The 13662-nt window shown below is 51.5% G+C and overlaps 1 protein-coding gene and 1 pseudogene across 1 annotated transcript in view; one reads left to right on the forward strand and one right to left on the reverse strand.

The window, feature by feature from the left end:
• LOC130018381 (histone H3-7-like) overlaps positions 1 to 839 on the reverse strand; it is a 50656-nt pseudogene extending 49817 nt beyond the window's left edge.
• A 4543-nt stretch (positions 840 to 5382) lies between these two features.
• The window catches only part of DNAH5 (dynein axonemal heavy chain 5), a 321369-nt gene continuing 313089 nt past the window's right edge, over positions 5383 to 13662 (forward strand). Inside the window, exon 1 of the mRNA XM_056109071.1 lies at positions 5383 to 5677. Within this exon, the coding sequence (XP_055965046.1) occupies positions 5383 to 5677 (295 nt within the window). The remainder of the gene's footprint in view (positions 5678 to 13662) is intronic.

The raw sequence follows: 13662 nt of genomic DNA on the forward strand, positions 1-13662 counted from the left end.
TCCCTCCCTCCCTCCCTCCCTCCTTCCAAGACCATTCATTAGAACTCTCTCTTGCCCAAGGACTCCTTGAACACGCCAAAGACAAACTGTACTTCATATGTTCTGGGACACTTTATTTCTGGGTCTCCTAAAATGTGACAGTCCTTCCAGCTATACTTTTACATTTTTCCCCTCTGGAAAAATCCTTGGCCTGCACTTCAATAACTGTCCGCCTGTGTGCTTTTTAGAAATCATATTTTCTACATTTTGTGTTTTGCTACTCCCTTGATTTGGGGCCTCTGCCCCCTGCCCCATCAGTATACAACATTGCCGAGTTTGGCTCTGGTCTGGCCCTGTCAGCAAGGCCCTGTCATCATTCCTGTCAAAGACCACGGAGAGGGACAATTCAGACAAGGAAAACACAGGAATTTCAAAATACTTGCATACACACGCGCACACCTCTGTATTTCTCATTAATTCAGATGAATGAGCTTCATCCAGCCTGTGAGAAATAAAGGAGCAATGTTTATTACTTTTAAATACATGCGACAATTAGGCCCCAGATAGTAAAGCACCTCTTAGCAGGAGTTCGGGGGAGATCATAGTTGATGACTGTGTAAGGATGCTCTCTAATTAACTTATTAATGATTTATTGATACGTGGTTCCTTGGAGTGCCTACAAATATTTGAAAAACCATAATTGCTTACAAAAGGATTCACAGGCTAATTTTCTCTCTCAAATCAATTTTGTGTATACCAATTATTTACTTACCAAAGACCTTCTTTTCCCACAAATGGAAAGACATACTTATTAGCGTTATCACCGTTGTGTAGAATCGGAATGGTAAGAATTTATACATCTTGAATCTAGCGGAGTTCTATTTCCAGGGTGATTTGAACACACTGAATGTGTCAGTCGTCCCAGCAGAAACAGGGTTTCCCTGAGAACTTATTATACACGTTGCCCTGAATGACAAGTGGCCTCAGATGGGATTCATTCAAGTTATAGAAATTGGGGGCCGGAGACATAGTCCAGTGGGTAGGGAGTTTGCATTGCACGCGGCCAGCCTGGGTGGTTCCCGTCCTGGGCCTCCACATGATCCCCTCCCCCCAAACACCACCAGGAAGGAGTAATTCCAGAGTGCAGAGCCAGGAGTAAGCCTTGAGCATTGCTGGATGTGACCGCCACCTCCCCCCACAAAAAAAAGCAAAAATATAATATTATCTCTGTCTTTATATAATGCTTAAGTTTCTCTTTTCAAATGCAATTTGTGGGGTTTTGGGTCCAGCTGGACAATGTGCGGGGCTTACTCCTAGCTCTGCACTTTGGAATTACTCCTTATGGTGTTCTGACTCAGGGATGGCTTCGAAAAGCGCTTCCACTGTGTCCTATGTCCTCATATTCCTTCCCAGTACAATCTAGAGAATGTATAATTCTGTTTGCACTTACTGATTTGAAATTCATACAATGACAAGTGAGGAGGAAAACCCCTCCCATACAGGGCTTGCTAATTTTTCTCAGACATCATTTATGACTCCCTCATGAAATAATGAACATTTCATTATTATTATGACTGGATTTGGAGTCACACCCAGCAGTGCTCAGACATTACTCTTAGCTCTGTACTTAGGGATCAGATGCATCTTGGTGGAGCTTGATGGGCCATCTGGGGTGCTGGGGATTGAGCTGGGGTTGGCCACATGCAAGACAAATGCCTTAATCCCGGTACTATCTCTCCAGCTCTGAATAAAGCATTTCTGAGCCCTTTAAAGGAGCTTACGAAAGGCCCTCCCATTGATCATCGATTTGCTCGAGCGGGCCCAGTAATGTCTCCATTGGAGACTTTGTTGTTACTGTGTCTGGCATATCGAATACTCTCGGTAGCTTGCCGGGCTCTCTGAGAGGGGCGGAGGAATCGAACTCGGGTCGGCCATGTTGGCTGCGTGCAAGGCAGACGCCCTACCCGCTGTGCTATCGCTCCAGCCCATTGAAATATAATAAAAATGAAAAGTGTGATCTTTATGTAAATATAAAACTGTGTATTAGAGATTTGTTTAGGTCACTGATGAAAGTTCCAGCATTTTTTTTTTTATTTATTGAATCACCGTGGGAAAGGTTACAAAGCTTTCAGGTTTAGGTCTCAGTCATGGAAATATCAAACACATTTCCCTTTACCAATACTTTTTTTTTTACCATGAAGAACCCCAATAAAACCCCACCCCCCACCCCCCACCCCTCCCAGTCCCTGTGGGGCAGATGAATTCTAGTTAACACTCTATCTGCTTTGATTAGATTCATTGTTTCAATAAAAGATTCACCACTATTATTTAGAGTTTACCCCCCCCCCCCCAAATCAGACATGCTGAAAAAGCATTGTGACGTAATTTGCTTTCTACAGCTGGGTTCAAGAATTAAATGTTGGTTTTGGATTTCTGCTATTTTACTTATTGACCCTGGAAGTATTTCTACTGAAAGTCAGATAGTTAAGAAATTGGTTTCTGTGCTCTGGAGTCGTGGCCGTGCTGGAGAGCCGCTCGTGGGGGGCAACTGGTGGCCTCGGTAGGGCGTGAAGGGCGGACCGAAACGCCCCCTTCCCATGAGGTTTTAGTCGCCCCCACTCCCCCGGCTCATACCTGCTGTCCACAAGGCTCCCATGTGGCCGCCATCTTTCTTTCCAGAGAGGAGAAGGCGACTGGGGCAACACCCTTTCCCCTCCGGACAGACATGATGGCCTGGATTAACGCATAGTCCTTTCACTTTTCTGCTCCAAGCTGCCGGGTTCTGCATTAAGTCCCTGTGCTTCTGGGGCCGTGGCCATGCTGGAGAGCCGCTCGTGGGGGGCAACTGGTGACCTCGGTAGGGCGTGAAGGACGGACCGGAACGCCCCCCTTCCCATGAGGTTTTAGTCGCCCCCACACCCCCGGCTCATACCTGCTGTCCACAAGGCTCCCATGCGGCCGCCATCCTTCTTTCCAGTTCCAGCATTTTTAAATGATGTCTGAGCACAGAGCCAGTAGTAACCCCTGAGCCCCGCTAGGTGTGACCAAATCTCATTCAAACCGAGCACCACCACCCCAATACATAGTCACAGAATTGGTTAAGGTACATTATAATGCAACACAATAACTTTTGTGATGTTCTTGTCACCCAGACAGAAATAATTTCTTTTTAACTTCACAGAAATATAGAAGTTATTCTGTAACTTTAGACTCTGCCCCCTAATCAATGATAAATAATAATCAAACAAGGTACATTGCTCTGGAGAATTTAGTAATTTTGCATAGACCAGTTATTAAACAATCTTGAGTATAAGACTGAACTGTCTCTAAGCTTTTTTACTTATTTTTGGTTTTAGGATTATTTTCTAATGCTAACTTTTTTTCACTTTTCTTTTTCTTTTTGGGTCACACCTCACAATGCTCAGGAATTACTCCCGGTGGAACTGGGCCGAGGATGGGGCATATGAGATGCTGGGATTGAACCCCAGCTGGACATGTGCAAGGCAAATGCCCTACACTTTGAACTATTGCTTTGAGGCCCCAATAGTAACTTTTTAACCTATAAATTTCTGTAAGTTGAAAGGAAGATCTTTGGAGTGCTTTTGGCTGGCTTTTCTTTTATGGAAAGTTTGAAATAAAATTTTTACACATTACTTTTTTCAATTTGGCTGAGAAGTTGCTTTAACACTTTGATACTAAAAAAATACAAGCAAGGTCATCCAAGTGCAAGAAAGCAGCGATTTTTTGGATGGATTATTGCATTTGTTTCTGTAAATCTGGGGCCATACCCAAAGGTCCCATAAAAATATACAATGTAAAGGTGATTTAAAAGCCAGAAGTTTTCTTGCATTTGCATCATTTTGCTTTAATCTTTTCAAATTTAAGCAATGAATTGGGTATAGTCAGTTTTGGCAGAGAACATAGGGTTGATAAAAATGTAACTTCCTTTGAAGTTTTATTGTTTTACTAGGATATTGCTCCTAAGAATAGATTTGTTATAGGTATATTTCATACTAACATTCACTCAGTTGGTGACTTTATACCTCCACTTGCTTTCTGCATTTTACTATTACACACTGAAGTCTGTACACAGATTTTTATGGGTAATGCTTTCTCCATATTGGGGTAGAAAGGTAAAGGTAAAGGTAAAGACCCTCCCGTTGATCATCGATTTGCTCGAGCGGGCCCAGTAACGTCTCCATTGGAGACTTTGTTGTTACTGTGTCTGGCATATCGAATATGTCACGGGGAGCTTGCCAGGCTCTGCCGTGCGGGCGAGATACTCTTGGTAGCTTGCCGGGCTCTCCGAGAGGGGTGGAGGAATCGAACTCGGGTCAGCCAGGTTGGCTGCGTGTAAGGCGAACGCCCTACCGCTGTGCTATCGCTCCAGCAGCAGAAATGCTTTGATAAACGATTTCTACAACTATAACATTCAATGAAAAAGTCATCTTTTCTTGCTTTCTACAACTTGCCTTTTTAGTTTCATCCTGCTGAGCAGCTACTTCGTCTCAGATATTTAAAAAAAAAGTGCTTGTCCTATTCTGTTTCCATGTTATAGGATTTAATTTTTTATTGGAAAGCCTGCATTTTCCTTGTAGAGATATTTGTATCATGAACATTTTGCAAAGAATGGCAGTTCGTCTCAAATTTTTTTTTTTTTGCTTTTTTTGGGTCACACCCTGCGATGTTCAGGGGTCACTCCTGGCTCTGCACTCAGGAATCACTCCTGTCGGAGCTCAGGAGACCATATGGGATGCTGGGAATCGAACCCAGGTCGACCAGGTGTAAGGCAAACGCCCCACCCGCTGTGCTGTCGCTCTAGCCCCTCATATATATTTTTTTCTTTTTTTGGGTCACACCCAGCGATGCACAGGGGTCACTCCTGGACCATATGGGATGCTGGGAATCGAACCCAGGTCGACTGTGTGCAAGGCAAACGCCCTACACACTGTGCTATTGCTCCAGCCCCTCAAATTGATTTTTTTTTTAAAGAAAGTGTTTGCCCTATCCCGTAGGCTTACCTTTCCATGTTATACGATTTAGTTTTTTAGAAAGCCTGCATATTCCTTGTCAAATATGTATCATGAACATTTTGCAAAGAATGGCATTTCAGTTGTCTCTGTGTCTTCTGCTTGCTTTTGGACACTGCATCAATTATGCAAAGTGTTTTTTTTCCTTTTTGGGTCACACCCTGCGATGCACCGGGGTTGCTCCTGGCTCTGCACTCGAGAATCACTCCTGGCCGGCGCTGGGGGGTGGGGGTGGAGGTGGGGTGTGGGAGACCACATGGGATACAGGAAACCGAGCCCGGGTCTGTGCATGCAAGGCAAACGCCCTACCCGCCGTGCCATCGCTCCAGCCCGTGCAGAGGATTTCAGGGGAAAAAATCTGAGCTCTTCCCCGATGCCAAGGAGGAGGAAACTGCTTGCAGGCCCGCCCGCGCTGTGCGGGCGCAGCTCGGACTCTGATTCCGCGGATCCGCAGCTAGTGGGCGCTGCGGACCTCGTGAGCGGCAGCCCCGGAGGTGCCAGGGGGCGGGAGCGAGGCGCGGCGGGTCCAGGCGGGGGCGGCGGGTGTCGCCATGGCAACCGCGGGCGCCGCCGCCAACCGCCCGGGCTGGAGCCGGGAGCCGCGCGCCGGGACCCACGCGCCCGCGCTTCCCCGGAGCTGTCCGCGCCCCCGCGCCATGGAGCAGCCGGTAACAGCGCGGCGGGGCCGCGGGGGCGGGTGGGTGGTCCCCCTCGGGCTGCTGAGCGCGGGGTCCCGGGCCTCCCGGGCAGCCGCTCGGGCAGGGGCGCGCCGCCGGGTCCCGGCTCGGCATCCTTGCACCGCCCACCCTTCCTCTTGCACTGCCTGGGGCCGGGTGGCCCCGCGCGAGCATCCCAGGTGCCCGGGGCCGTGAGCTGGGCGTTCCCGTCCGCGGCGGGCTGTTGGCAGCTCCCTCTGCTCAGGCCGGATGGAAGCAGCGGTTTAGTACCCCTCGGGGGGAAGCAAACACCGGAGGGTCGTCGGGGTGCCTGAAAACAGGGATTTGTCTTTTGCACGGGCCTCCGTAAGCAGCAGGCGAGGAAGAGCTGCAACGGGCTGAGTGCATTTAAACCAACTTTTTTTTGGGGGGGGACCCAACAGCCCCAAACAAACAAAAACTTGAAACTAACAAAACTCCAGGTACTTGAAGAAATAGCCATATGATTGTGGGAGTCTGTTATCAAGATAAAACGCACCAGAGAATGACTTAATAGACTTGATTCATCTTTTGAGAGCAATGTACTGCGCGGATGATACTTAAACATTGAATGTGGCCCGCCTCTCTGGATGAATCCCTTGCTCCAAATTGCTGTTTCGTTTTTCTGTGTGAGTCACTGGCAGGCACATCTTGATATTCTTATTTTCACAGAATTGACGTATCCTAAGTAGTTGAGCTTTTGAGATCTATTTCAGATTTTTATTAAGGCAAATTCTCACTTGTTCTCTTTAGTTGTTTTAGCGACTCTCCACATTATATCAAAGAAAATACTTATTTAAAAAAAGGGGGGGGGGGCTGGAGTGATAGCAAAGCAGGTAGGGCGTTTGCCTTGTAGGAGGCCAACCTGGGTTCGATTCCCAGCATCCCATACGGTCCCCTGAGCCCCACCAAGAGTAATTCCTGAGTGCAGAGCCAGGAGTAACCCCTGTGCATCGCCAGGTATGACCCAAAAAGCGCAAAAAAAAAAAAAAGAAAAAGAAAAAGAAAAAATAGGGTAGGGAAGAAAGCCCAGAGGTCTGGAGCACATGCTTTGCATGCAGAGAGTGTGGAGTGGACAATGGTGCCCCAACCCGAGCAGGAAGTAGCCCTCCTATTGCTAGGTGTGGTCTGCAAACAGTTAAAACATTTAAAAACATTTTGAAAAAGAAGTAAATATGTAAAGAAAATAGAATGGAACAATGTGTAACAAAGTTTTAACACTGATGATCTCAGCTGCTGTCTTTAAGATGATGTTAATTTTGTTTTTATTTGCCAAATTTCCACAGTAAAATAGTCACAATGTTCACTGTAGCACTGTCTTCCTGTTGTTCATCGATTTGCTCAACAGGGCCCAGTAATGTCTCCATTGTGAGACTTCTGTTACTGTGTTTTGGCATATCGAATACATCACGGGCAGCTTGCCAGGCTTTGCCAGGCTCTGCGGTGCAGGTGAGATACTCTCAGTAGCTTGCTGGGCTCTCCCAGAGGGGCGGAGGAATCGAACCTGGCTCGGCCAGGCCGGCTGCGTGCAAGGCAAACGCCCTACCACTGTGCTATCGCTCCAGCCCATAACAATGTTCATGTTTTAAATTTGAAATTATTACATACCCAAACTCAATACAAATATAGTGATCATAAATCACGCATATAAGATTTGGTAAGAAAAGCTTTATCAAGGATTTCTGCATGGTCACGTTTCTTCCCTCTAAGAGAGCCTTGCACTCCTTTGCTCCATATTCCCTGTCTGCCCTCTACACCGTAACATCCTTAGAAATTCTACTTCGCAACTCCTGTGCTCTTCTCTGGCTAAGTGAACTGCCAGTCTGTAAATAGGAGCTGGAAGGTGCTCAGTGAGCATGTTCAGAGCCACGTGACCTTGGCTGCCCCGTGCCCAGCTCTGCTCTCTGTCCTGCATGGCATGGCTCCCCTCCTCAGCAATACCTCTTTGCCCTAATGGGAGATCTCTGTGCAAAGGACTTCCTCAGACATGGTGATTCCTCACGCGTGCCGCCTGGCTCAGGAATTCTGTGGTTGTACTCTGCAGAAAGAGCGGAAGCAAGTTCTAAGGCCTCCGATTGCTGCCTCCGTGAACTGGAAGCTGGTAGACCTCTGAGGGGCAGGCGGGTCCCAGCGAGGGGCTGGGAGGAGACAGGAGTGAGAAGAGAATGGCTGTGCTGGTGGCTGTTTCTAGGAATTGGATCCAAATGCCTGAGAGGTGCCAGGAGGAAGTGTACCTGTTACATCTTTCCTCGCTAAGCTCTTGGCTGGCACTGAGCAGGCTGCCTGTTTATTTACAGCCTCCGCCGTTTGCCTTGGGCTTTTACTTTTGTAGCCTCTCTTTTAGCAAACACTGGTTGGGGAGGGTGGGATGCAGACGACTTCTCACTCATTACTCTGCTTCTCGGTGGGAACCAAGAGCTGAACTCCAGAGGCAATTGCCTCTGGGGACATGTTGCTCGCCCAGACTGTCGAATGATCTGTCTGTGAGGAGAACAGTGTTCCAGACGATGGGGACGCGGTCACCTTGTCTCTGCAGCTCCAGAGCCACCCCCGTCATTGCCAGCTCCCGGTACCTGCCTGAGTAGTTCTTCCTCTCCAGCTTAATGCTCAGGCGGAGGCGGGGAGGGAAGGATGGTTCTAGAAGAACAAAGCAGCCCCTGCCGCTCAATGAACACTTATTAGCCCTCTCCTCACTGTGCCTTAAACCCTCTGGATCTGGGGAACCGCTCTCTTTTTCTTCCTCCTTTTCTGTCCTGCCTTTTTCCTTTTCCTTTTCCTTTTCCTCCTCCTCCTCCTCCTCCTCCTCCTCCTCCTCCTCCTCCTCCTCCTCCTCCTCCTCCTCCTCCTCCTCTTCCTCCTCCTCCCCCCCTCCCTTTCTTGTGCTGAGCAGTTATTCCTGGCTCTGGGCTCAGCAGTGGACCCTGACGGTGCTCAGGGGACCATCTGCAGTGCCAGGGCTGGAACCCAGGTTAGCTGCATGGCAAGCCAAGTGCCTACCCCCTGCATCTCTCTCCACCATGTTGCACCCCCTCCAGCCCCCAGGTCTTTTCATCTTCCCCTTCCCCTTTTTCATCTTTCCCTGTTGGTTGTATGTTGGCTGGTAGATTCCCCTCCCCCCCTCCCCGCCCCCTGCATTTCCGTCCTGCTGCGCATGGGAGTTGTGGGTTAGAAGCGTTCTGTTCTCTGCTCTGTGTTGGCCTAGTAATTGTGCATTCGGGCCTAGGGGGCTTTTTGAAGTAATGATGCTGGAGGGAAAAGAAATGACAGGGACAGAGAAGGCTGGTGGGGAGCACAGGGCTTGCCTCCGGGTTTTGGCTCGGCCCCTGGGTACAGCTCAGGCCTGGGCAGTTCTGGATGGAAGCTGGGGAAAGGGTCCTGGGGCATTCTGGATTCTGAAAACAGAGTTGAGGAAGGGCGGGTCTGTCGAAACTCTGCTGGAAGCACTGTGGGGTGGCGGAAAGGGTTAGACTAGAGACAGGCCAGCTGGGGGTGGGGGGTCTGGACAGTGGTGGTGGAACCGAGAGGCCCCTTAGAACCCCCGTTTTTTGCGTTAGCAAGTCCCCATCTCATAGCCTCCCAGCAGGGGTGCCACAGAGCTGGAAGGGAGGGGGGTGCTGAGATCACTCTGGCAGGGTTGGGGGGCCCTTTGGGGTGTGATGGGCGTTGGTCGCCCGCGTGCATGCCAGGCAAGCATCTAAACTCCGGCACTAGGTCTCTGTGCTTCGAAGTGGCCTCAGGACTCCAGGACCCCCCTCTGGCTTTCTGAGGGGAGGGGGGGCCCAGGTACCAGTCAGCTGCGGTTTGCCTTTCGGCTTGCCCTACTCTTCCCGCCCTTCTCTGGTTTCCACAACAAAAGTCTCTGGCTGGGAGACAGGTGGGTGTTGCCTTTCAGAGGGTCAAGGTCCCCCGGGAAGCTGCCCAGTCCTCCAGGCGGGGAGGGTGAGAGGGTGTGTGTGTGCGCGTGTCTGTGTGTGTGTGTGTGTGTGTGTGTATGTGTGTGTTGGGGACGGGCTGGGGTGGACAGGATCCACCCCAGGGGCGGTGTCCTTTGGAGGGTCTGCTCTGTGCAGGGCTGGCGGGACTCAGCAGGAGTTCGGATCAGGGCCGAACTGGGCCCGCAGGGGTGGGCTCTGAAGGGACTTGGGAGCCTGTGAGGGCAGAGCAAGAGAGATGCCCGCTTGGCAGAGGGCAGGGCAGTGCTGGCGGCCGTGGCAGAGGACCCGGGTACTGTGCCGGGCACTGTCCCAAGCCCAGACCCATCGGGTACATGCACTGTGCACGCTGCCGGCCAAGATGGGGCAAGGGGTCAGGGGGCAGAGGGAACAGCTAATAAGCACTGCGGAGTCACAGCGGCCCGTCGGAGGAGGGCTGACTGCTGAGTTCTCCCTGTTTATTCCCTTGCTTGCTGAGTTTTTAAAAATGGGGTTCGGAGAGTTGGCAGCTGAAGACCTCCGGGGCCCAGCCAAAGCCATGCTGAGACCACTCTCCACACCCTTGGACGAGCCTCTTGCGTGAAGGAACTGGCAGGGGAACCCAGGTGTGCGGGACCCGGGGCTGAGCTCTCCAAGCCTGCTCAGCTCAGGACTGGGCCTCCTCCACCCAGATCCCCCACCTTCCAGTGGCGAGGCAGTTACACCCACCAACTGCCGTGTAACCCCATCAATGGCCAGGATCCAGAGACTCTAAAACCAGGCTCCCGGAAGCGCGGCGACCTCTTATTCTCTAGTTCTCACTTTCAGAGGACCTGGCAGGCTACTGAGTATCATGCCCACATGTATGCCTGACTGGGAACACCTGTAAAGGTGGTTCGAGGCTGCCCCAGAAGCCTCCATCCCTCTCAGAGAGCCCAGCGAGCTACTGAGAGTATCCCGCCCGCATGGCAGAGCCTGGCAAGCTAACCATGGTGTACTTGATATGCCAAAAACAATAACAATGATGGTCCTCATTCTCCTGACCCTGAAAGAGCCCCCAATATGTCATCGGGCTACACTAGCACATGACAGGGACGAATGGAGACGTTACTGGGCCCGTTCGAGCAAATCAATGAACAATGGGGTGATAGAGATAGTGATAGTTGGAGTTTGGGGCCCCATCTGGCAGTGCTCAGGGGTCACGAGGCACCAGGAAGGGAGCTCAGGGCGTCTCTCGTGAGGAGTAAGGGGTTAGTGTGGGAGCCCCGGCCCCGCTCCCCGTGCATTTCTCTGGGGAAATGCAGATTGATATTTAATGGTGGTATATCATGCATCGACCTTTCACTGACTTACCTCTTAGTTTGGGCTTTTGGTCCACACTGGCAGGGTTTGAGGGCTATATTGGGTGCCAGGGATCAAACCTGTGTTGACTGTGTGTGCAAGGCCAGCGTCCTATCTGCTGAGATCTCTCTCTCCAGCCCTTGGGAACTTTTATTCATTCCGTTAAGGGCTGGAGCAATAGCACAGCAGTAGGGCATTTGCCTTGCACGAGCCAACTTGGCCGACCCAGGTTCGATTCCTCTGCCCCTCTCAGAGAACCTGGCAAGCTACAGAGAGTATCTTGCCCACATGGCAAAGCCTGCCACGCTACCCGTGATGTATTCGATATGCCAAACACAGTAACAAGCGTCACAATGGAGACGTTACTGGGCCCACTCGAGCAAATCGATGAACAACAGGAGTGACAGTGACAGTGAAGGCAATATAGATTTTTAGGGGAGCGGTGAGGAGAGGGTGTGGACCCCACCCAGCTGTGCTCAGGGCTTACTCCTAGCTTTGTGCTCAGGGTCACTCCTGGCAGTGATTGGGAGATTACATGTGGTGATTAGGATTGGACCAGGGTCCACATTTCCCCTCACACCATCTCTCCAGTCCTAGGACCATTCCAAACAACGTAGTGATATAATTAAAGCACATTTTACAGGGGGACAGAGAGATAATATACTGTGTAAGCCAACCCTGGTTTTATCCCTAATACAGAGGTACTCACATCCGGGTGTGGTTCAATACCCCGCCCTCCCTGCCCACCTCTTCCCCAAGAACACACACATTAGGCATTTTTGATAGGATTTGCCCAAAACAGCATTGATCAGAGATCTGTTTGCAGCATATCCATTTGTCTACAACCCCTTTGTATGTCTTTCTGGAAACTTCCACGCTTTGAACATCCCTCTGTAATGAGTCAACTGTGACCAACAGTGCTGAGGGAACCTAATGCCCTTTTCTAGGTAGTTAAGCTTTTCCCTCCAGCAGGTTTTGATGGGTGGGTGGGAGCCCCTGCCATTGTTGCTTAAACACCCCTCCGGGGACTGCTCCTTCCTTGGCCTGGGGACCTCGGGGCAGCTGGAGACTTTGCTCCCTTGCCCCTGACCTTGCCAGTTAAAACAAGACCCACCTGGGCCGAGAGCTGGTGCCATGTGTCACCAGCAGTGCAGGGTGTCGCTGTGTGGGTGTTGCCTCATGCAGGCCCCCCTCAGCCACCCCTGCCCTGTCTGATGGCCTGGGTCCCGCCGGGAGCTTCAGGAACCTTCATGTGGGGTCCCTGCCCCGCGCTCCTCAGCCCAGAGGTGAGCGGGACCCTGCAGCCACGTGGGGATGGAGCCTGCGGCTCCCTGGGGTCTGGGCAGATGGCCCGACCCAAGCCTGGGGTGACCCCGCTTCCCAGATGTGTGTGTGTGTGTGTGTGTGTGTGTGTGTGGTGGGGGAGGAGAGATCGTCTCAGGGCGGGATTTGAATCCTGGCTTTGCTGCTGCTGCTGTTTTCTCCTCCTCCTCCTCCTCCTCCTCCTCCTCCTCCTCCTCCTCCTCCTCCTCCTCCTTCTTCCTCTTCCTCTTCCTTCTTCCTTCTTCCTCCTCCTCCTCCTTCTCCTCCATCTCCCCTCCCCCTCCTCCCCTCCCCCTCCCTTTTCCTCCCCTTCCCCTTCTCCTTCTCCTCCTTCTCTTCCTCCTCCTCCCCCTCCCCCTCCTCCCCCCTCCTCCTCTCCCCCCTCCTTCTCCTCCTCCCCCTCCTATTCCCTTTCGGGCATTATATTTGCAATATGGATGCTGAGAGAATAGCATGTCTATCCCTTTATCGACTTTCAACACCCAGTTCTTTAAAGACGACCTTGTCTTTAATATATTCTACTTTTTCTGTATTGCCAGAGAGACAATATAGAAGGCTCCGTGCCGAGAATTACATGTGGCCCCCAGAACCCCACCAGGAGTGATCCCTGAGCCCCGCTGAGGGTGCCCCCTCCCAAATATATGTATTGTACTTTTGGGGCTTTCATTGGCTTGATGATGCTGCTGCAGTTCCAGGAAGTCAGTGTAATGATCTTCTCTCTTCCCTTTGACGGGGGAAGTGGAAGCTGAAGTTGCCGCATGGAGAGGCTGAAGCCTGAACCACAGGGACAGGGGCTTATGCTGGGTCCAGCCCCGGGGGCTGGGGGGTGCGGAGGCCTGAGTGTGGGGAGCCAGCCTCTGTACAGGGGGCTGTTGTGGGAGTGCCCCGACGCAGGGATTGGCTGAGAGCTGAGCCGAAGGCCTGCGGGGGTGGTAGAGAATCACTGGAACTTCTCTGGAGGCCGGGGGTCTCACAACCCCCTTCCTCGCCCCCCCTGGGTGAGTTCAGAGTTCAGGGGGATCTGGGTGGCCTCCGAACAGGGGCTCTCGAGGTCTTGGGCAGCCGTCAGAGATTTCTGAGAGCTTGCAAGGACCAAAGTGAAGCCACAGTCGTCGTGGTACATCTGGGGGTTTCTGGCGCTGCTCACCTCTACTGCATTTTGGGGGTGCAAAGTGGGGTGGGGTCCGGAGTGGAAAAGTTTCCATTGTCCAGAACTGGAGGTTGGTCCAGGGCGCGTCTTGACCCGGATGGCCGTGAGTTAGTGAATCCCAGATCCAGTGCACATGTGAGGGAAACCTCCCCCCACCTCTTCTTTATTTTGGGGGCCACACCCAGGAATGCTCAGGGGCTACTCCCCACTTGTTACTTAGGGCTTGGTCCTGG

Source organism: Sorex fumeus, unplaced genomic scaffold (genome assembly GCF_029834395.1).
Source record: "Sorex fumeus unplaced genomic scaffold, SorFum_2.1 ptg000264l, whole genome shotgun sequence".
Taxonomy (NCBI): domain Eukaryota; kingdom Metazoa; phylum Chordata; class Mammalia; order Eulipotyphla; family Soricidae; genus Sorex; species Sorex fumeus.